General features: G+C 37.3%; 1 protein-coding gene across 1 annotated transcript in view; it reads right to left on the bottom strand.

Moving 5' to 3' along the window:
* Positions 1 to 13055, bottom strand: part of LOC105622812 (TSC22 domain family protein 1) — a 78759-nt gene extending 65704 nt beyond the window's left edge. Inside the window, exon 1 of the mRNA XM_012204223.1 lies at positions 12993 to 13055. Coding sequence (XP_012059613.1) covers positions 12993 to 13055 — 63 coding nt within the window. The remainder of the gene's footprint in view (positions 1 to 12992) is intronic.
* Positions 13056 to 26128: the final 13073 nt, after the last annotated feature.

Raw genomic sequence — 26128 nt, 5'->3', positions numbered from 1 at the left:
GAGAGAGAGAGAGAGTCCCCGCATGCGACATAAATCACATCCGGACGTATGCGTTATGTGCGCACAACGCGTGCAATAGAGAATGAATGTAATTAGAGCGCGTGTCATCTACGCGATTCGAGGCTCATTACCGAGATGCACGGTAAAAAAGCAGTCGATCATCAATCTTTGTGAGTCTTCCATGGTCTTCCACGCGAAGATAATGCCCTACTTATCAAGCTGCCAGCTCGACGATAAACTCATCCTGTTCTCGCAACTTTACATTCACCGCCGCCACAGCCGCAGCCGCCGAAAACTCTGTAATCATCCGCCGTAATTACTAAATAATCATTAGCGTGGCTTGATAATATATCGCAAGGGTCAATTCATGATTCCCGTATCAGCGAAATCGTGCAATGCAACTGTAAAAATAATCCTTCAGTATAATATTCTTATCATGATGTTTGAATTATAATTTTGAACAGAATTATTTGTCGGAAATACCTGCGGTAAATAATTTTAATGAAAGTTTAAAGTTTTCCTTACAAAATTATTTTTCAAAAATGTTCTTAAGATTTTTTTATTACTACGGAAATAAAGTAAATAAAATGAACATTTTAATTACTCACAACTTAGTTAAAAATCATCGTACTGCAATTTAAAATACAGATTCATAAAGAACATAAATTTTGCTGGAATGATATAATTACTAAAATTTTTTTAGTAAACCTGTAGACCCGATACAAATGTAGCGAAGTAGTGCTACAAACTTTTGTTCCAATCCAATAAGTCGAAATTATTTCTGCAACTCGCAGATATCTTATTTCGAATTCATTAAAACTCTTCGCGCTTGCTCGCTGTAATTTAATCATACCGCGGATCGACCTCACATCCATGTCGATCTCCGTTTATAAAGGTATCTAATGTATATCAATCTTCGACAATGAGTCCGACTCTCGCCGGTGCATTTCAGTCTCTCCTTTTTAAAGCCGCACTTGACACAGCCTTGACTCTACCAGCCATTACGCACGTGGGCGTCCCGCCCGGAGCGTTCGCGAGCCGCGATTCACCCGGCTCGCAATTGCACTAACGAGTTTCGCAACGCGGCGGCAAGGGCCCCGTAGAATGCATCCAACTATAATGAGGGGAAAATTAGCGGCAGCGCCCCGGCACCGAAGAACGGCGCGGTTGCACCAGGCGCTTGATTTCTTCGTGCAAGCGATTAGCGTAGCAGCAACGCTGACCAGCACCTTCGAGAGACGGACTTCCTTATGTCAGGGGCGAGGCGCAACCAAACCGTCTGCCTGCATTTATGCGAGCCGGCTCGTACTTAAGTCGAGTTAGGCGTTAGTTAAGCTGGGCCAAGGGCTACCTTGAGCGAGCAGAATATCAGCCACCCTGCGGCCACCAAGCCAGTGCTGAGTGCAGCACTCTGCGGCTTCGCGATACGACCGTGGAGTGCCGCGCAGTTTTCCTCTTTCTCTCCTGATTGATGCCGCGAGCCATGCAACTATCGTATATATGACGTACTTATGGTAGAGGAAAATCTAGCTTCGTGGGGAACGGCTCCAAAGCGCTCTGGTGAAATACTCTTGAATCATCGTGATCATAAAATGCTCGAATTGACGATTTCAGATGCGCAAAGAATGCGTTTCTGTTTCTTATCAATAATTTCTTGACGGAACAAGTCTTAAATTGCTTGTTCGGATGAAGCAGAAGTTACATTTTTAATCCTGTACCGGGTAGTATCTCAAAAACACTTATATTGTAATTTTGTGCTAATTATGTGCTTTGAATATACACTAGTTTATATAAGTTTTTAACTACAGTTAGATTAAAATGATTTTTTGATAAACAGTTAGAGCAATGAAATTTAGATTAGAACAACAAATTAGCATATAAAAAGCACTAATCCTCTATATATATTGGGACCTGATTCTGTTTACATTAGCGTGCTGATTTATGTCTATTAAGTGTGTCAATATAAACTGATTCGGAATCTTTCAATCGGTAATAATTTTGCGATTACTAATTTTTTACTATTGCAATCGAAGCATAGAAGTGTTATGTATTTATAACAATTTATAATCAGTTTATATTATATCGTAACTTTGCACACATATTAGAACTTAGGACGTGTTTAAAACATTGAAATATTATTCTTCGTTGACGACATAGTTATCGTCTCCGTTACGTCTTACTTGCTCGCCTCAGCTAATACTTGTGCCAGAGGTTAACGAAGTAAAGGGCAGGGTCTTTGCCAGGGCATTTATCGTCACGATGGTGAGGCAAGGGTTGAATCACGAAGTTCGCGTATCTATGAGCGTACGTACGTGTGCGAGAGGAAAGGACGGGGAAGCGAATCAAGTTGGAGGGGCGGGAAAGCGAAGTTACTTCTTATTTATGTCGCGTGCTTACCGTGACTTCAGGGTCTGCCGACGCTCGCTTTGGCGAGTCATATATCGATTATGAGAGAAAGAGAGAAAGAGAATTTATGCACGTAACGGCCCTAATACAGGGTTACGCATGTACTGAGAATTACAGCAAAGAAAGAGAATGAAAAAAAAAAAGGAGAAAGGGAGAAAAGAGACTGAGCTCAGTCTACGTCTTAATTTTATACTCGATACAGCTAATAATTCCGCGTCGTTTTGATGCCGATCGCATATCGTGCTCGCGACGGTCAATTAACGTTTAACCTTGACGAGTATCGCCTTGCATGTGCATTCAATCTAGTGCGTGCACGTTCTGAACATGTAGACTTGATTGAGTGATGCGGAATTGTCGATGGAAAATTGGATATCTGATAACGTTATGGTATGATTTGCGACAGATTGCTAATTAATCGTCACTTCAGTGTTAACTTTATTAATACTTTATCAGAAACGAGGCAATGTCGTATTAAATAAAATGAAATATAAACTAGTAAAATATAAAATTTATTCAGTTAAGAACATAGAAAAAATTTTGCTGAAATATGTAAAAGTTTAAATACAAACAAATTGTTCGTTTGGTTAAATTAATTTAGTATATCTTTAACATATCTTTATTTCTTTCGATAAAGTGTTTGTATTAATATATTATATTTAACTTAAATATATTCTCTTAACGAAAAAAATAAAGACGAACTAAAATAATTTAGTTAAGTGAACAATTTTTTTCTGAGTGTTGATACAGATGAAAGTATTTTTGTTGAATCATCAAATTACACAAGAATCTTAGACATGATGGGCAATGTTACAAAAAATTTTGACATTTTTGCAACCCCATAATTTGAGCATCCTATATAATTATTTTCAAATCTGTATCTAACAGCTAAACTTTTACATCAACACTATCTTTTGCATGAGAATAATAGCTTTTTAACTCTATAATAATAATGTTTCTACTTTTTTATATCGATGTTCAGTTGTTTTTAATCACAATAGATATTTTTGATGATAATGGAAAACATATTACTTAAACTATTTTTTACATAAATTAATTTATATAGCGCGAAAATGTTACATTATACAAAATACTTTATAATAATAACATTCATATGATAATAAATCATATTACTATTATATAATTAGATAGCAAACCACACACTGCCGCCTTGCTTTCGTATTTCGTACCATTACATTATCTACATACGCGATCTATTCAAATGTGTTTATTATATATATGTGCCAGAGATACAATGAAACATCACCTTGTGAAAAACATTCAAGTACGCAGTGAATATTCACGGATGTTACTCAATGCATGAGAAATTATGATCTGCTAGCTGAATAGACTGAAGTAGGTTTCGCCCGCAGTGAAACAATAACAATGGAGTCCTATTTCGCAATTTTTCCCAAATCTTCCATAAATTTATCACCGTTTGTATTCACGATAATAATTCGCGCTTGCTATAAACAGTTAACTTTCAATGGTACATCAATGCTATTTCGTGGGATGACAATAACAGAAGGGTTGCTATAACAGAATTCGATATATCCATTTATATAAAGAATTTATGTTGCAAGAAGAATCGCCCACCGGAAATGAAATGACCGATGAAATTGCGTATCAGAATGTCGTATCATGCATAAAAGTTTTCTTTATCTTTATTACATACATAATCGCTGAAAAAATTTTCATAAATGGATCATTACTGAAGATTGAAGTATAAATGATCTGTTGATTATAAGAACTTTTCGTGCAAGATATTCGAATGGCTATATTTTTCTGATGGAAGAAACGAGAATGTGAACATGCTTTCTCTTCTTTTTGGTCTGGACTGTTGCATTGTAACACGCGATACATGTTGCGAAATTATTCAACCTTGTTTCATTCGCCCAATTTAAAGCCAGTTAATATTTCTTTGGCGCCAGGATATATTATGACTTTACCTCGCGTGACGTTACGTACAAATTAATGTGTAAATACTAGTTTTAAAATACACGCAACATATGATGCATGTATATAATTACATTATATGCGATAATATAATATCATATCTATTCAATAAGAGTGCATTTGATTAGCTGCTATCAATCCATGTATATATAATAGAAATAGTAATATCAATGTCTCTCGAGAATGCTGATTTAGTTTAAACATATATTAACATATTTTGTTATTAATTTATTGATCATTTAAAAAATATTTAATTTTCATTGTTCAATCGTCAAGTATTTTATTAAAATATATAACTATTATTAATTTGATTTATAAATTATATATAAATTATAAAATTTGTAAATTTCACTTGTTAAATTTGAACTTTTTCTGATATATTATGGCTAACAAAATTATTGATATGTCTGAAAACGTATAATATCAATATTTTACTTTTTTTCTAAAAAATAGAGATATATCATTTCTCGAGAAATAGAATAAGAGAGATATAAAATTAATATAATCGGAAAGCTCGTAATACTAAATGCGAAGCTTCTTAATAATTAATAATTACATGATATCGGAGGAAAAATCATAAATGTAACATCGAGATTAGCGCTTCTAGGAGTCTTTTGTTCACGCACTCTCAACGATCCGCGATTAACAATTATAATTATTCAGCAGAGACGCCACGGGAGCAAGAGCGCAGCAAGTCGATTTCACGATGATGGCTTGCATATTCCGCGCCGACGAGGCATTTGCGTTGCTTCGACGCGGCGGTTGCAGCCAATTTGCGTACCTCTATAAATACAGGTACCGACGTTGCGCGGCGCGTTACTTGAGTCAAGGAAATATACCTAGGCGTTCGGTACTCGGGTGTATATCCGCATTATACATAATGCATGATTCGCTGCGCATCTCGCCTCCTGTGAGATAAAGAGAGAGTAAAGAGAGAGAAAGAGAGAGAATCCTGGATAGCATCCTTTCGCTAGTTCTTCCTTTCCTCGTGTCGCTCGAAGTCCTTCTATTTTATTTTAATTAAGGTACGAGAGATACTCGATGTCGAATTCTTGAGAGGATTTCGATAAACGGTGCGTTTTCAGTCGGCGAGACTGCACAGTAAAGTCACTTGCGATTGCCATCGTCGAGGTGGGCAAAAGGCGTGGCATAGCTGTTTTTCCGCCGATGATTAAGTACCGATAATGACGCGAATAAGTATTCGCGCGTAATACGTCGGACGATCCAGCCGTGTCGACCGCGCTGTCTTGTACGAGGAAGATAAATTTCGAGAAGAAGGTAATGAGACTTCTTGCCTCCGGATTCATCTTTAGGAGGGATATTCTTTTTGCGATGATCAGCAACCGTGTAGCGCCATCAACCGCGCGTAAAGAATTTCGAACGGTACTGTGTGACGGATATGAATATGCAGCGCGTTTGTAAAATTTATTGCTCGCGCCTAATGTTTACGATCTTGTCAGTTTTACAAGCCCCGGCGAGTGATCGGTTACATACAATTCGATTAACGATATTGAAATGACAGTTTGAATAAGTACGCTAATTTATGGTTCTTCTAACCTTGGCATACTAATTTAATCTGGGTAAACAGTGGTAAATGAAAATTGACGTGAAATGTTCAATACAAATAAGCGAATATTAACACAAGTAATAAAATTGTATATGTTATAATTGTTAATATACGTTAAATATTTTGTTTTGAAGTAATGTAAGCAGACATTATTCAGAAACTCAGAAAAACAAAGAAGATTATATTCGATCAAAGCGAATCTTGGTGCCTAATAATATTTTTTGTGTAAATTCCAGCTTCAGTTTAGGACTGTGTTTCAAGACTAACAGCGCATACTTTGCTTCATCAAAGTTTGTAAAAATTAATACAAAAATATTAGATATCAAAATTTGCTTTGACCTTCTTTGCTTATTTAAAAAAAAATGATAGTCTGGATAAATTTGATACTTTCTTGTGTTACTTCAAAACGGAGTCTAATAGTAACACAATTTTATTACTGTTATGCCACTTACCATTGAAAGTAATTTCAGAATACGATATGCCTTCGTTATGTCGCCTGCATACGTTCTACGTTGCACAAATTTATGATCTTAAACACAGGATAATTTTCGTCCTCGGTAAGACCTAAGCACTCACGATCATTTACGCAACGAATGGGGTGTAAACTGTAAATACTTTGCCGTTCTTACTCTCCCCGTCGAATAGTATCCCGCTGTTAAGAACCTAGAACAAGGTCTCTCGCGCCGTGCTTTGCCTTTCTCGTCGTTGCTAACCTAGGGTCGCAGGGGCATCCTATCGCGTAAATCCGCGTACCAAGAATTTCCAGGGAAGCTACGTCGCGATACATACATATGCATGCGCGCCTACTGCGTATAACGCCAACGCCAGTAGACTTCGGGATGGAAAGTAACTGCCAATTAGCTGGAGTCCCCGAGGGAGGAAACTTGAGTACACGTCGGGTCGAGTCGCACATTTTACCGATGACTCACTTTTCATTGTCCCTGTCTCTCCCGCAGTGTCGATAGTTTCCCAAACTAGACATCGCTCCGCCTGCTAACAGGAAAACGCAGCAGCTGACAACGTAAAAACGTCTTGCAAGCTTGGCACGAGGATGAAATATGTCTGCGGTTCGCAGGCTTCCGTTCGATATTCAGTGTTTGTAGGAAAACAACAGATGTGTGAAAAGTATCGAACGAGGATAGTGTTTTATAATTGATACTGTCGCAAAGAAATTGTGCGTCTTTTATTTCGTGATATCATAGTAATTTAATAATAATAAATAAAATATAAGGCTCGAAAGTTTGCACAATAAAATAATATGTAATAAACGACCAATAACGAGCACATTCAAATCTTAGATTAAAATATATTTCAAATAAGGACTACATAATAAAAACGTTTCGAGTCTACAGAGCTTTCATTAGTTTATAACGTAATTTACGTCTGAATGTGCTCCTTATTAATCATTTATTAGATCGTTTATTGTTTTATAATAATTTAATTGCGTTTATAAATCCGGAAAACCAATTCGGCGCCAGTTCGAATGACTAATGAATATAGTATATATGCATACACATATATAGTATATATATATATACATATATATAACCCTCACCCCCTCATATTGAATTATTTAAGACTCCTGAGTACTCACTCCATATTGAATCGTAATGTCATAAGCGAGAAATGTAAAGCGACACATTAGTTTTCTTGCTATTTGATAAAGAGATTTGGATGAAATGAAATGATAAGATCGTTTTAAAACACTTGTAAAAGTGGACAAAAATTATCCTTATTTCCCTTAACAGTCAGTAAATAGTCGTAAAAAGCACGTAAAGTGCGTTTACTAGGTTTTACTCAATGTGCATGCATACTCTATTTTCACTTCACGAATTTTTTTCGACTCTTTACCGACTATCAGGGGAGATAAGGAGAATAAAAATAATTTTTACATTATTTCAGTAATTTTTACAGTATTTCAAAGTGATCTTATCATTTCGTTTCATCCAAATTCTTTTTATTTATTACGAATAGTATGCAAGAAAAATCAACGTATTGATTTCATTTCTCACTTATGATCACGATTTAATATGGCTGAAATGACTCAGGAGCCTTAAGCATTAAAGATCCAGCTTTTACCGTTGTAGGCATTTAATTTTTAATATTGATTGTGTTTCTCATGCGGTCTAAAATAATTCTTATCTTTTATTTTAAAATATTTCAGAAAGCACGCGACACGTCCGCTTTGTAAGCTTCTGAGTAAGCAGTATTTTTATTTTTGAATTGTAAAATCCACTAACGCGAGAAACAGTTTTGCAATTTACAAGGCCTCAACGACCATAATGAGATGCGAGATGTGTGCTCTCAAGAACATGTAGTCACGTAGTCTTGACGGCATTAGATAAGCAGGTGATTCGTGTACTCGTCCAACGATAGACTACAGAAAGCGGTAGGGTAGGTACCCGGTTGAATTTCCGACTCGTTGATTTGACTCGTGTATCAACTCGACGCAAAAGTCACCTTGTCGGCATACATACATATTTCTCGACAATCATGCAGAAATCCGGTTCTTACGGTAATCGAATCGGATGACAGGAGTAGGTAAATCGCGCAACGAGTTTTGCGCGATATACAGGTGCATCGATTACGCATCTGTGTCAGAAAATACATTATTTATGAAAGCTACTCCCGACGAAAGCAACTTCTACATCACTAGTATTTCTACTTTCGCTGCTGTAACCTACAATAGAATAGTTAACCGTTCTCGGAAAGAAGCTTTTGCTGAAGTATCTAAAAATTTGATAAATAAAGCACTCTGAAAATAACTTTGTTTGACTTTAAAAATAATAATGAAGAACAAGCACAAGCTTGTAAAATGTCAAAATTTTTTGTAGCATTATCCACCATGTTTAAGTTCTTAATTATTTTGATAGTTTAACGCTCGGTTTAACGACATTATTTTGAAGTGTTACTGGCTAAATTTTTAGATATTTTAGCAAAATCATTTTTTTCATATCGAAATACGATAATATCTTGCACCCCTAATGTATGCGTTATTTTTAAACAATCACCTAATTTGTAATTAGTAATTTCCGATAGGTCAATTATAATATCATGCATTCAGTCATGAAATATTGCTTTCGTTTCTTTCACGCACACAATGTAAAATTTCTATTCAGTATAATTGTAACACTCAAATACGAGTCAGTTAATATCGGTCACTAGATTCATCTGGCTAAAATACCATCTCTTTTTCCAGCGAAATAAGCCCACATTATAAACATTATCATAATTCATCAACTCATTTCTCCATGAAAAACAAAATTTGAGTTAGGGTGATATCAGTAACAGCTGGTCCATATGGTCGCCTCTTCACATTGTTAAGTCCGACGTACCTTCGGAAACCTCCATCGCGATGGACGATAGCTCGCTCCTGTACAATCGGGCACGCACATTCGAAGCCTGCAGGTGCGCGCGCGCGCGCGAGCGAGCGAGCGAGCGTGCGTATACACACGCAGATAACGACGTTCTTGAACGCAGATCGCGACGTAGATTTATCTGGCGCGAAGACCGCTGACGCTGTTTCCTCGCGCCACTGACTCCTCCCCTTTGATAATCGTGAGAGGGCCTCTCTCTCTCCCTACCTGAATTCCGAATGTGGCGAGACACGGAGGTGAAGAAAACAGGAAGAGAACGAGAAAAAAGAAAGAAGCTACAGCATTATGACAAAATGCTATAAGATGTTTAAAATCCAAAATATAATAATATGCTCATTTTTATAGATGTTTCAAAAAGCTGTACTATTAGAAAAACAAACATCTATTTTTTTTTATCTATATAAGCGTCTGTCTCGTTTTGTTAGCTTCATTTTTTTTATTGGCGATTCTTAATTAGAGTGGAAGTTTAATTAGAGTGGAATGTTGTTTGTGAGCTCAGAGAAAAACATTTATTGGTCCAGAAAGGTAGAGGGAAGACATAATCGTATATAGCGCTAAGAATTTATGTATTTGCATCAGATTCTCCATGACTATCCATCTTCGGGCATCATCCTAAGGGTTCATGTATGTACACTCTAAGGTGTTTGTATAGGCAGCAGGTAATCGAAGCCATACGATACGCCACAATTTTCTTCGGGAAAAACGAGAAGATTACGTGGTGTATAGAGTCAAGTAACCAGTCAAGATTGTGGCAGAAATCATCTAACTATTCAAAGCATAGCGATTGATAGATCTGATCAAATATGTCAATCTCTAAGAACGCACCTGCCATTTAACGATATTTTAATAGTTATATCTTCTTTTGAAGTTGTGAATATCACCGGTAGAATCTCATTAATGTATCTATAATTTATGTTACTTTGGAGAAAAAGCTGCAACATCGAATTTTTCTATTTTATTAAAGAATCGTACTATTATGTTCGTATCATTGTTATCTGCGGCACGCTAGGATTGCTGACATTACGATAATTTATAATCAGCATGTATTATTGACCATTACTTTCTTAATTTAATATGCTATAAAGTTACATAATCGTAAACTTTTAACGGGGCGATTACGATCGAGTCTCCATCTTTTGAAACGCGTATTCTTTAATTGATAATAATATAATAATATAATAATTTAATAGATAAGTTCAGATCGAGCCGATTTAACGGCGTAAATTATCTGCATTGAAATCGCGTTTGTCAATCGCATTGAAAAATGTCGAACTTACATGTGCCCGCTGATGTTACGGCGATGATTTCGATTCACGATCGATTCGCTAGGTCTGTATCTCGGCACTTCACCTTGCCATTATTCGCACGAAGAATTAATGTTCGCACGAGGAATAAATTCCCCTTTACATGGCAAAATAATTCTCGTAAAACGCGCACGCTGCTATATTCATAATTTAATGGCCATAATTTACCGATAGCTGTATATCCCGAGCGATGCTCGTGCCTAGGCAAAATATTACATACGTCCGTACTTCTCAGCCGCTACAGCGATATAAATGCTCCGAGGATGGGCGGTCTTGATCGCGGCACATATAAGCAGGTAGGTCAGTTAGTCGGTGAAAATTGCTTCAGAGAGAACGCAAACCGAAGGTAGTTATCACAGCCCGTCTCTCTCTTTCGCGTACGCATAGACAATCCCGAAAGCGGTACGCCGTCATTACTATACACAGAATGCCACGCGATGTAAGTGTATCTCGCAAATAATGTCTTAATCTCGGAAGCATTATTCGCTATACAGAGATACGGTGATAGGGAGGGCCATTGTCTCAGTCGAAAATGTAGTTGTGCTTCATTAATAGGTTGAATACTAAGCTGAATACTAAGCCGGATAAAATACCCTATATTATATATACAATATCAACGTTTGCTAATATTAAGCAATTCAAACATTGTTTTCGCTAGGACTTACTTATATTATTATATACAGTAAATTATTAATGAACTTTTTGCAACGCTAACAAATATAATCAGTGAACATGTATAGATTGATAAATGAAATTAATAATTATTATACTCCGTTCTTTCTAACTTATTATTAAATTATTCAGTCTATTAAAATATTACTATTTATTTAAAAAAAAACGTGAAAACATTTAGCGAAAAATAATTATAAATATATATTAGTTTTTGGTTAAAAAATTTACTTCCCGTTGTGCAATATATTGTCAGTTTTTCTATTCGTATAAACATGTGTAATACGTTTTACGTCATTTTCAAGTTCCAAAGCAATCTTAAAACTTTATCTCGTGTAGACTGATAAATTTTACAAAATTTAAATTTTTGATAAATCAATTATGTCGCACTTGCTCATATATTATGGAAACAAGTTGGAAAAGAAAAGATGATAAAAATAAACATCAAATAATGTTTAGCAATTCACTCATTCATCAACCAAAAGCGATAATCATGTAGCAGCGGGCTGCGACCGTTAGAATGACGTTGTTTCACGCGAGTAACGATTCTCGAGATCTCATTTACAGTACAAATTAGTCGTAGGCCGATCCTGTGTCCTTAATGGCTGGTTGGCACGCAAAGAAGTTAAGTTTAATGAAGACCGCGCGTTATCCGTGACGAACCATACGCGCGCGTTCGCGTTCGCAGCCGGTTGTGTGCGAATGTGTGCGCGGCCATGCTCTCAGCGTACGCCGGCTGAATGCGACTTAAACGAAGATTTATGCCGCGACGCGTAAATATAAACAACAATGTGCAATCCCCGCGCATTGTCCCGTATGGTAGACGCGTGAGAGTCGGCCAATGCGAACTAATAAGCTCGCCGTTCGATGCGCGCTCGGCGCGTCTTCGCGTGCACGCGGGGCACGCGTGTGTACACGCGGCCTCCGGACGATGGGGATCCAGCACCGGCTACCGTGTCTCCCGAGACTAATCGACCGGGGTGCAACGAGCGACCAAATCCATCCTCGTCTCCGCGAGAAGGCCGTTTTTTGCGCTCCGCCCGGCGGAAATTTGTCTGTCGCTGCCTTAATACACTGGCTGTCAGATGCGACGGTGATCCATCTCGGGATACTTTTGGCGAAGTAGACGAACTCGTTTCTCATACTTCAGTTCGTTGTTTTGCGATTTTTACTACGGCGCCTTTGGCGTGGCAAAGACGAACGAAAGCTCGACATGAATTTATATTAGAATGCATATCGCGTTATTCCTTTTCTATTCGTCGATTCTTATCTCAGTTCTCATTCTTATCTCGGTAAGTGAATTAATTAAAGTAAATGTGATTTAATTAAGATTTATTAAACTCTCATGATCATATAAATAAAAACGAAAAAATTCTTCAAAAACACTAGTGATCTGAAAATGAAATAATAATAGGCAATAAAATATTCGCATTATCTGAACAAGTAATTTTAATATATTTGAATATGCAATTATATATTTGAAAATAAAATAAAGAATGAACGAGATATTTGATCAATATTTTCGCGATATATTTGACGTTTGATAGAATTTCAATCTTCGCATTTATGGTATCGCGATCATCGATAAAGCATATCGAATCATATCGAACGAAATTGTGCAATTAATTATCAAGACGAATGGAAGTGGCGGGAAAAGCTTATAAGTTCCATTTCCGCTTTTATGAACATAAAACAGAAGTAACACGTAATACTCACACTTATGTCCTCCATGCTGCAATTTCCAACATGCATTAATCCGTGATTAGCACAAATTTCCATGGGCGTCGTGTGAGAACGTAGATAAGGAGGCAACGCACATCAAACGCTTACTGTCACTCGTAGAAAACACGCTACGTGCGCGCAATATTCACGCGATATTCTTCCTCGGATAAATCACACGCTGATTGATTCAACAACAACATCGAGATTTCTTCCTTCCGCAAATATCACTCGAAAAAACCGGTCAATCTCACTGCGAAGACCACGTTGGCTGCGCCTCGCTGCGATCGTTCCACGTTCTCTGGAGCCTCATTGACTCTCCAATGACACTAACCGAGAGTCACACCACGTCGCTCTTCTATATCGCTCTACGTCGGTATACGGCAGAATTACGAGGGGAATTACGCACACGCGAGATGTTCACCACAAGTTCGCCGGCAGGGTCGTCGCCACCGCGACACGGCGACGGCCGCGGCAGCTGGGGTGGTCCATGGAGCGTGACATCCTCCGTATCGGTCGTCGAAGTCTCCACACGTGCTTTCGGTGGGAATCCGCAGGCGAATGACAATCCGGTCAAGATTACAAGTGCACTCGTTGTTGAAATTAGAGTCGCGTTTTAAGAATCTTACGTCGATCCTAATCACCGCAAGCCATCCGACTCCGCCGACTACAAGGCGCCTGCGAACTACAAAATCGGAATCAGTTTCACTTAGCTTCTTTAGTTAGAGTGAATAAGTCACTCTAAAAGCTATTGCCCGAATGACAATCGTAGATGACTCGCGTCGTCCTTGTTATCGGGCCGCACAGAATCCCACCCGGTAAGAAAAAAGGACCGGGACCACACACAGCCACCAAGTAGTCTTCGGGGATCGTCACGGACGTTCTCGGGGAATGGACGGTACGGGTGAGCGCACCGTGGGAGAGAGAGAGCCAAGCGTTCGCCGGCTCGGGCTGAAACTCACTGAGTCGACTCTTCTGGTGCTCGGCAGGTCTGCCGAGTCTGCCCGCGACGCGTCGTGGTGAGGGATCCGTGAGGCAGACGGAGAGGGAGTAAAACAGATAGGGAGAAAAGGAGAAAGAGAGAAAGAGAGAGAAAGAGTGAAGAACGATGTGGATAGAGCGAGACGAGGAGTTGCGATGGAGGGTTGTGATGGGGCCCTAGCCCAACGTGTCCCCACCAACCGGCCCATTGGATGCCCAGGGCTCCGACCATTATCTCTTCTTGAACAGTTTCTCTGCCTTGCGCGAGACACTACGTGGGGCAAGGGTATAGGGAGGGATTGGAAGGCTTTATTATATTTACGAGGCGTTATCGAAGCAATCCAACAATATTGATTCCGCGCCGCGGAGCGATCAACCATCTCAAAGAACGCCCAGCCACGGACCCTTCTATGCCTCGCTACGTTTATACGCTACCGGAGGGCTCACACGGCGCCCTTATTCTTTTCACTCGTGCGCTCTCTCGACTCCGAGACTTTTTATTTCGTTCGCCTTTTCGCCTTTAATGCTTGCCGAATGCGATCGAATCGCTCGCTCGCACGTTTTCTCTCGCGTGAATTACGCGGTGACCATGGCCCTTCGTTGCTGCCGCTGCTTCTGTTGTTCCGCTGCTGCGGGAATTAAGATGGGTGGGGTGCTTCATAAATTCGACTAGTGATCTTGATCGGGGTCGAGCCGGTTTAGGGATGGGCAAGGATAGTACATTAATTTCATTATGATTCTTTCATTTATAGCTAGTTCGCGTGCAAGACCACAGAAAGATAGAAACATTGTAAAAAGGGGAGAAGAAACCATTTATTATCTTTCAACATTTTCCACAATTTGTTATTAATAATACCTTTAATAATATCTTTGATATAAAATGATTTTGTAAATTTGATATAAGATGATATATTTTATAAATTTAAAATACTTGTGTATTTTTTGTAATCTGATTATGTGAAAAATCTAATATTTATTACTATTGCAAAGTACTATTGACACTTGACATATATGTTAAGAAAGATGAAATCAAATTTAAAAAAAAATTGTTACTAAAATTTATAGCATTCGATATTTTTTTGTTTTAAAGATGTAATATTCTTTTATTGAGCCTTTCTGTTGTAACTTTAATGGCACGAAAAATTCAACGTAGATATATTTTATGAGTATGTACTCGGAGTAGGTCGCGATTTCTTGGTCTCTATAATTTGATTTCCATCGCTGCAGGACTCGATACTTTTATGATAATATTTAAGTTTCAAATTCTACCCCGACACCATGTAGCTTTGCGCATATAAATTATCTCATTAAAACCAACAGTAAAGGAAATTATATTTTTCGATTCACATCAACTGCTTCGTGTCATCATAAACATTACGAAACAGTACTATCCATGTTTTCGCACAGTTACAACTGAAAGATGTTACATCTTATTTTTACGATACTATCATAAAAGGTATGTCTTCAGCTGTTTATCACATTACATATCCCGATATTGTGCACACAGTCACATCGCTTAATCAAGCACAATTTACATTTATAAAACATTAAAATATATTCTACAAGTTTTACAAATTCTTTTTGAAAAAATTAGCTTAATTATTATAAAATATTTTCAAAGAATATATTATAAATATAACAATTTGCATTTGTTATAACTTGATATAAAATTATAATTTAATGAAATGATGTTTTTTTGAAAATAAAATAGAAAGATGCGAAGAAGAAACAAGATTATATACATACGCGGTCATTTTTGCCTTAATTCACTAGTTTATTCTCTTAACGTCTTCACGTATTAGCCTTTTCTCCCTGCAAGTCGCTTGTAAAATTACATTTTGTGCTCCGGTGACAACAAGGACAAATGATATCATCAGTAATACCGTCACAGCTGGAATAGCGTATCAAGATCATAAGAAGCGTAACGTTCGTCGGTACTACCTTCAAAAGAAGAACTGTCCTGATTACCTCTTACACGCCCATTTGCGTGGTTGCGGTTGGATCATGTTAGAGACAGAATCTTGTCGCGCACGCGGATGTGTGGGTGAGTGGATCGCTTAACAGCTGATCGTCCTCACTGATCGGAACGCCAACAACGACGATGTAGGAAGCTGCGGACGTTCCTGTGGTGTTATCCACAGTATGACTCGGAATTTCATCTGTGTTCGATTTAGGCGTAAAGATAACGACTCAGCTTCTTTCTCTCTTTCTCTCTAGCTCTTCTTTTTGCTTCCAAGTACATTCGCGTTACGAAGTCTAGTGTATTCAAATCATTGAGCACACATATATGCGCATGCGGAAACGCTATATACTGATATAGTGCATGAGATTGCTGATAGAGAACTAAATAAAGAATATATGTCAAGCGACAGTGTAATCATAGACTAAGCTTGACCTCAAATATTATGTTTTAAAAAGATATGACTCATAAATTTCGGTTTTATGACGTGAGAACGAAAGTAGCTATTGTTAATTTCTGTAAACCATTGTATTTTACTTGCTTAAATCTTTATCAATATTTTTTTAATAACAATGCATTTCATGATGGCATTTAAAATTGTATTGAACTTTGGAAACTGTTTAATTTAAAAAAATTGTCAAATTTTTATAATAATATTCAAGTGAAAATTAAATCAGCTATATCGAATCTTTCTTGTATTTTTTGACGCATATATTTATGTTTGTTTTTGATTCTTTTTTTATACACGAAAAAAACAATTTTGTGTAAAGTATCTAAATATTTAAATATATACAAATCTGAAAATAATTTTGTTACTACTATGACTATTAAAATAATTATGTAGAAAACTCTAACATGATGAACAATGCTGTAAAAAGTATTTTTGATATTCTCAACTACCTTAAGCATATTCATAATTATTTTAACTCAATCCAACAAAGCTATTTTTAGATTTATATCTAGCTAAATTTTCAAATATTTCAGCCTTTTCGTATATAAATCTCAGATCAATTCTTTTCTCTATCGAGGCAGAGTATCAGAATAAATGTAAAGCTGTTGGATCTTCTGAGTTGAACTCAAATATACAGTTATAACGTTCAGTGTGCGCATGAATGGAGTGTAATGTACCTAAAGTATGTCCTTCTTGTAGCGGAGTCGAAGCAGTTTTCTCGCTTGGTTTCGCGCGACGCGATTTACGGTCGTCGCGGTGAGAGAGGTTTCGAAATCGTGCGAACACCCTTCGCTTACGCCACTGATAGCTGTAGGAAGTAAGATAGAAGTAAGAGGAGAAACACCCGCGTCCCTCTAATCCCCGTGAAAGCGCTTGATGCGTCCGCAGAAAAGGTGGGGAAGGAGACTTGATGAACTTGCCTCGTGAATCACCTCGCCTATAAAAATCGGCGCCCGATGCGTGAGAGAGATAACGCAGTGGAGGAGCAGTAACAACAGGTTTGCTTATGTACGCACGTACGAGACTCCGGCGAAGAGAGACGGTGGTAAGCGCGACGGAGAAAGCGCTTGAACGACGCGACTGCAACACGTGCATCGCGAGAGAATGTTACAGAGGAGCATGTGGCGGCATTGCGTTTAGAACACATCGCGCGGCTGCATATGTGTGTGTGTGTGTGTGTTTGTGTGTGTGTGTGTGTGGTGTGTGTATAGCGTATTCGGTATATGCGCGAAACGATATACACGATATAACGCGATGCACACGCGAGTACGCAATATCCACACTTGGCCTACCACGGCCGCATTGCTCGGTAATGTTCGAGTTCCACGCAGGTTGCGTCGGCGTAGCGCGAGGGTGGCGTTCCATCCACGTCGTGTTACATTTATTGTTGCGTATACGTAAGTACGGTACGCTCGCCGCCGCGTGTGTTATGCGGACGTATGGCGGACGCGAGAAAAAAATGAGGATAGGCGAGAGGAGAGAAAGAGAGAAAACTGTGCTTACACGCGTGTACGCTTACACCGTCGGCTCGTTGTTCGAAAATATGATGAGGGGGTTTCACGATGACTCATGAGAAAAACGATCACTGCACGCGGTGTTCATATCTTCCCCGTAAATATTATCGTGTGCAGGTGCGATAGTCCCGCATGCAATATGAAACTTATTGTGTGTGTTTTTTGATAAATGAAACAACGGAATCATTATAGAAATTGATTGATCGAGAAAATTTTATTGTTTAATATGGGTACGTGGATAAAGTCTCAGACATTAATCGAAAGTTAACTTGCAGTTTGATATTTTATTATAAGCATCCTTTATGGTCACGCAAAATTAATGATATACGATTTACATATTAATGAAGATTTTATGTGTATAAAAGTACGAATAATACGATATAATAATACGATATAACGAATAAATCTAAAAATTATAAATTCTAAATTAATATAATCTAGAAATTTTATAAATTAAATAATAGAGAAAGCAAAAACTGATTATATAATTTATAATTCATAAATTAATGTAATTTATAAATTTATTTTCCTAAATTACATTATTAACGTCTGAATTATAAATTATACAATTAAATTCTTCTTTTTCTATCTTTTAATTTAATATATAATGTTATTGATCAAATTGTTACAATTACTATATTTATTGTAATGAAACAATTTTTACATCATCGTTTAATACCGTTTTATAATATTCTATTTCTTTTCAATTTTGATGTCAAATTAGATTATCTTTATCCTCTATTTCTCGTAGAATTATCTTCTGACGCCGTGACGTTATGAAATCTTCTGTGTATAACAATAAAGTACAATTGTATGATTCATGCGTCTCGCATGCATTAAACTCACTGAGCGTATGAACTAACGATTAAAATTATCAGTTAGTATCGTCATTGATTAACATATGAGTTTCACATGTGGCATTTTATCGCATTCACATTTGATTAGTCGATTGAATATCTTGATGCAGTTTAAGCACCGATAGTCTGATGCAGAACACGGCGGATCGTAATTGATTGTGCGACCACGATTGTGAAATGCACTATTGTTCGATATTCTTCTATTTCTCAATGATCTGATTTTATGTAATCTTTTCTCCCCTCCTGCTGAGGAAATTTTTCTTGTTGGATGTTGCAGAGTATTTAGAGCACGTGATTCGCTCATTACGAAAGATTTATTGCAACATTTTGTGTAGATTGTGAAACATCTGCCTAACATCAATAATAGAAAAATACGCGATTGTGACGTTGCTTGATTGTTGGTCAATTCTATATTTTTAATATTTTTCGTATTTATTCACAATTATTCAGCCAAATCTAAAAAAACGTTTAAGACTCTTTTAAATATTTATATGTATTTAATTAAAAGTTCCAATTAAAAGTTGAAAATTTCATTTAAATAGAAGATTTATTTATTAGATATTATTCTCTGAACTGTGTCACTATTAGTAATTTATTAGCAATTAATAATAAGGAAGTAATCTGATTTTATCAAGTTATCTTACGTGATCGATGATTGAATGTGAATCTTTGAATATGGAAAGGATTATAATAAGAATTGTACATTGAAAAAGTAAGTGCGTCCTTTCTCGAGTAAATGTAAATTATCAGATCGCTTTCTAGGTAGATAAGCAGAACTTTTATCAGCACTTTTTTCACGTAATTTCAGCGGTTATGATAAAAAAAAGTAGGATGCGGAAGAGAATGGTCTCTAGTTGGCTATATTGGCGCTCCTTTATAGTACCGGTTCTATAAAATATATCCTAAGGCGCTGCTCGCACCATCTCGCTGTCATGTAATAGGCGTGTCTGCGGTGCAAAGCCGCCGGACGTGTTTAATAACCGTGAAAAACATTATATCTTTGTTGTCACAACGAATCGTTAGTACGCGCCACGAAAACCAAACGTCATGAGTCAAGTGACGCCTAACGCGGTATCGTCATTAAATGCCTATAAACAACACCCGTCACAGTCTGATGAAATTTAATTCCGGATGCCGTGTCATCTTCTACATTTCCAAGATATGAAATTGATCTTTGCCGTGGACTGCAATCTTGAGAATAAAACAAAGAACTTAATTTGAAGACAAGATTAAAAAAAAAGATCGTTGTGTGATAGTCTTGTCAAACTCGATAATAGCGCCAACTAAACTTGTACATATGAGTTTAAATTATGAATCCGGAAGCATAATGAGCGGATATGGATAATCCTTCCACTTCTGTTGCGTCCTGTACATGCACGCGTCTGTCTCGTAACGGTGTATTAGTGACGACGATTCTTGCGCCTTGTGCTACTACATTCATTCTACGTTGCTTTCACACTAGCTCGGGAGATCGTATGCCATTCTATCTCTTGTATCCAAGCGAAGGTCAAGAACCAAATAAACGAAACGACGCCGACATACAAATACATTCACGCAGTGACTTCGTTGAATTGGATAATGATAATCCTAAAGGTTACGCAATCAGTTGCGAGCCGCATCTCTCTTTCTACATTGCAGGACAAAACGAACTGTGACGTTTGTTGTAATAATTAAATGGATTTGAGTTCTTATCGGAACGGTCAATTGATTTCTTCACGACACGTACGTTTATATGCGAAGAAGAAGGTGCCGAATGAATGAAGTATGAACGTGATTATTATGTGTGTATTAATGCGGCGAACGGAACTGGATATTAATGGGTGGTCTGGTCGCGATGTTTATTTATATCGATGTTGCGTTCATTATCAGTGATTTCTAGATTTTTCTCATTTTCTGATCTTGTATTTGCAAACGCATTAAAGCCCCGATTAGCGTCGTACCTGACAATTGAGTCATTATATTTGAATTATAGACGAGAAAAGCAACGGATAATCGTAACGTCGATCGTCGACGGTGGGATCTTACAAATCAATTCTTAGAGATTCGAATGCTTGCTCGAGTCATGTAAATTCATGAGGAAATGCACGCCCGGTTGGGCGACACTGCAACAAAGTTACAGTGAGCGGGTTGATCGTCCTGTAATGATTAATCGCGCTCGCGACGATAATTATAACATATGTGCGAATGATTACTACCTTAAGTAACCATACGTTACTTCTTATCCTACAATAAGTCATTGCTGCTCAGTAATGATCGCAATACTTTATCTTCGACGCTATTCCCTTCACGAGTAGACGTGTGGTCGAAGGTCCCGACTTCGGGTTCGATATCGAGACCATTGACTTTAATTAGTCCGCCGTGATTGCGCGAACGTAAAGGCAGAAGAGCGAACGAGAAAGAAATGGGGTCCACTCAGGGTAGCATGATCTCTCGACGAAGATTTTATTTGCGCATGCAAGAAAAAGTGCACGTAGTGCACACCGGATCTTTGGTTACGTTAATACCGCGCATATTTAACCGGGAGACGTTTATGTCTACGAAGTGTTTCATTATCGCTATATATCGTGGCTACGAGCGCGAGAATAATCATCAAGGAGGTCGTCACGGTCATCGCTAAATCATTATCTATGAGCAGGTTTTTACGTTTGAGAATAAGCACGAAAGGGAATAACGGAGAAAAGAGAAGGAATAGGGTACAGGAATAAAAAGGAAGAAGTGTATCGCTTACGTTGGTTTATTTAGTTGGTGTATTAGGTTACTGGGTTAGTTTTTAGTACGCTTCCTAAGAGATTTCGTTTCTTGCTGCGATCGATTAAGATTACGAGCACCTGCTATGTAAAATAACTTAAGCCACATTTATGTTAATTTAATTTTTTATCTCTTTTACATAAATATTTTGTTTGTAAAAGTAATTGTCTAGCATTTTTGAGGCTCGAGGCTTATCAGTGCATTGAAACTGTCCATTTAGTCATACAGATTAACATAAGTATATCATATTGAAGCACGTTATATATGAATAGAAATTTAATATTGTGTTTATGATTTTCCTCGAGCAATGCCGAGTAATATAGTTATTTGCAAATAGACATGTAATGTACGAAGTATGGGCAGGGTACCTGCTGGCTTTAGAGTTGATCACAACACGCTAGATTCTAATTATCATTTCATAGTTGCAAGTGGTCGCAACGAAATTATACGGTGGTAATATAATGATGAAGCGTGCACCACACGCATTCCAATCGTAAGATGATACGTTTGCTACACGTCCCGTTCGCAGAAGCGAGAGAACGAGAGTCGCGGGTTAATAACACAGGCACGTTTCTTTTCTCTGATTATAGTTTGATAACGCCGTAGATTTCGTGGTGCGTACGAGCACGTCTTGTAAGATTAAGCGCGTTGATTTACAGACCAAACAAACAACTCACTATAATATTGGCAATACGATATTACCTTGAGATAACGGAGGTGTTAATGAGACGATGATTAGCGAACGAATACGATAAATTGCTTGGGATCGAAGTCGGAACGATACGTGTTATATTAATTGATTTATATATTAATCGCAATCTTCGCCGCATTTATTTCACTTTCGTTGCTATGGATATTTCTACAGAATTCCGCGAAGTAGACGGCATATCTATATAAAAACATCGAAGCAGTGGAACGCGTTATTCCTACTGATAGTTTGCTCCAGATCTAGGAAACCTACCGCGCAGAACCATAACGTAGTAGTTTACCTATTGTAATAAAATATTGAAGCAGTAGAACGCTTTGGGATACTCGAATGATTCATTTGATTATAAAGATATTTACTATAATTAATTATAAAGATATTTACTATAATTCAACTTGAAACTTTCAAATTATAAATTATTATTTAATATATATATATATATATATTGTTGTATTATACATGAAAGTTATGCTTGTAATATTAATTATGAGAATTGTTTCTAAATAATAACGAATAATTCATTTAAGGCTCCTACACTCATCTACACTATGAGATGATTGTGATTTCAGAAGCGAAAAACAAGGAGAATTTTCGGTCATAATGTTTAACAAGTTGATCAATTATAAGCATTGTTTTGTCGAAATATATTTTCATATTAATATATTTTGCAAGAAATTTTATTGTGTATAATTTTCTAACGTCAATCAGATGAATGCATAAACACGTTTAATTACAAAGATTTGCAGAGATTGGTGTTGTTACATTTACAATATTTATGGAATATCTATAATTCCTTTATTATTAAAATTTTATTTCTCGAGTATCCTATTGTTATTTAATGACTGAAATTGAAAATCTAGAAATATTCAGTTAAATAAGACATGCTTGTTATTTTAAGTTGGATTACAAAAGTAATCAGCAAAGTAAATAGATAATCGACTAGTGCTTTTGAACACATTTGGCGATATACAGTACTGGACCGGATGGATCGAAAGGCTTTAGGGAAAGAGGAAAATAAGGAAGGAAAGAGAAGAGAACGCTCGATGAGCATGAAAGTCACGCGACTACAGCGTTGGAACTCCTTTTTACCGATTCCAACGACGGGTACGAGAGAGAATGCCACGAAGAGGTTTACTCGACCGTACTATAGGAACGGGGTGAGGGATCAGGTGAAAGGAGAAGACCGCGAGAAAGAGGCAAAAGGGCGGAATAAGACTTGAAATACAAGATTTACACGTGTATTTGCTAGTGGCGCACTAACGTACGTGTACGACGCGGGTGAGCCGCAGAGTGTTTATGGTAATCCTCGCGAGCAGGGTGGCCTCCCTTTCTTTCTTGTTCTGCTTCTTACTGTTCTCGGTTACGGGGCTATGCCGTCTTTTTACGTTTCTCGTACAGTGCTCGTGCCTCCGCCTCCTTTTCATGTTCACCACGACGTTCTCATATTCTTCCTTTCTGCACTTTTGCGATATCGGCGATAGCATGGTACGCCGGCAGCCGTTACGGCATCGCGAGGCGTCCCCTAGTGGTTTCAAATGATCCCTTTATCAACGATGAGATCGAAGAGAATGCCGCGACGTGCAACGTGGGAGACGGCGAGTCCGATTTCGAGTACGATTTTCATTATGTTAATAACAGAGTGTAGCATGGAATTAACGCCTTGGCTATTTTCTTTCTACACGTTTTGGAGTTAATTTCAAAAAGATGATATAGCTTTCTTATTTATTAGTAGGATGTTACAAATAATTTTGCCGCGATTACGATATTCCTTAAGAAAATCTATTTTTAATAAATTATTGAAAATTAAAAATTGTTCACCTAATTAATTTGAAGTTTATTATCATAATCACATTTATCACAGCCATAATTAATATATATTTACAGATTACGCTTCCGTTTTATTATCTGTCATTATATTCCTACATCTATACGTGATATCATGTTCTACTGTTCCTGTTCGCGTTTAATAATCTATGTAATCACATGCACGGCTTAAAGAAGACATTGATCTTTTCCAATAATAAAAAAGAGCTTTATCATACGCTCGTCTTACACGGTAGCAAACTCTTTTGCAATTTAATCGTGTCGTTAATAATAACTCGGATCGTATTTTTGCGAGTAAAAGTCCGCCAATTATCGGATGGCAAGTATCACGATGCATAATTGTGATGGTTGAATACAGCCTTGCGGAATAATTGCGAGTATATCGAATGCACGTGTCGGCCATCCTTCGGCGGGGTGACTCGCGTTCTTCTCATAATCGCATCGCGCATAAGACGATGGCGTTATTCGTGGATCCCGATACGCGTTATCGACTGCGCATCTCCGCATTTACGTTTTACACGCATGGATAGCTAATGTATAGCGAAGTGTGGACCGGTTCTACATGCAAAAAGTCCCAGCTTCTAGCATAATTATTACCAAGGCGGTCTGGTGTAATCGCGCTGGAAGAGAGAAGCGGGCGGCAGTGCTGTGTAATGAGACCAGCATGCCGCACTGCCGCAACAGCCCAATTCGGTTGACGTCATCACACGCTCTGATAAAATACGTCTCTCTATAACGGCGTGCAACGACACAGAAGTATGGATACTTCTTTAGAAAGTCTTAATTACTTTCCCGATTTATCCAGGTATATTTGCGGGTCTTTATCAAAATATAGAAGAATACAATAAGAAATGCGTACACATATTAAATCACGTTAACTTAGGTCTTGTTGGAGGCAATGTTATTCGCTCGCAAATAAGTTAGTTATAAAAAATAGGGTGAATAGGAATATAGGAATATCATTAATATTGATACACTGTATTATTTATAAATAATATATGGTTTTGATTCAATTATCTAAAAATTTAGCTAGATATACATAGATCCGAAAATAATTTTTTTGGATCATCAAATTAATTATATCAAACTGATTGCTAGAAAGTTAAAATTTTGTAGCATTATTATCAACGTTTAAGCGTTCTACATAATTATTTTGATGGTTCGACAAAATTATTTTCAGATTTAACAAAATTTCTAGGTATTTCAAAAAAGCGTTTTTTCCGTACACATACTTTTTTGCCGATCAAGCCATCTACTGTTGTATATTCGTAGATTGTATCATGTAGCAAACATTAAAGCACATGTCTTAAAATTCCGCTCTTAAGAAATCTCCTCTGGTTTTACGCGCCTCGATGCAGGAGTAACACGATTTTGAAAGCCGTCTTTGTGTGAGGCGGCGATTGCGGAACGCGACCGGATTCATTTGCCGGCTGCATCTGCAGGGTATTAAGGAGAATCGATGCAATTAATCGCACGTTTATACGTCCGGAGAATGTGAGAATTTTTACATGAGCGTGCGATCGCGTCGACATCCGGCAATTTCAGGCCACTGTGAACAAACCCACCGTGATCGGCACTACCACCAAGCTTGGAAGCTTTACACAAGCGGAGATTACTCGGCTCTTCGTTAAATCTCGTGAAGGTCTCGTTGCATATGCACGTCGAATTTTTGTATTGCTTTCGAGATAGGTATGCACAAGCTGATCTCAGAAGCAATGAAAAACATTGAATATATGTGCGTCGATTTATTAACGCGTTCGTTTATACAATATTTATATGAACGGATATATTTATATTTTTTTTATAATGATGTTTACGGCTGACACGATTACAATTAGCAGTTTTAAGATCAGATATTCTTAATTTTATAGTCTGAGATTAATATCAGTAGTAGATAATTAATCCGGAACATATATATATATATATATATATATATATGTGTGTATATATATATATATATATATATATATATATATATATATATATATATATTAACTATATTATTTATTATAATAATATATATCATACTATATATATATACTATTTTTACTCTACTACTTCTAGTATACGTTAACTTTTACTTTTAATTAAT

This window comes from Atta cephalotes (genome assembly GCF_000143395.1).
Source record: "Atta cephalotes unplaced genomic scaffold scaffold00049, whole genome shotgun sequence".
In the NCBI taxonomy this organism is placed as follows: Eukaryota; Metazoa; Arthropoda; class Insecta; order Hymenoptera; family Formicidae; genus Atta; species Atta cephalotes.
The sequence above is the reverse complement of the archived record's forward strand: the minus strand, read 5'-3'. Positions and strand labels throughout refer to the sequence as shown.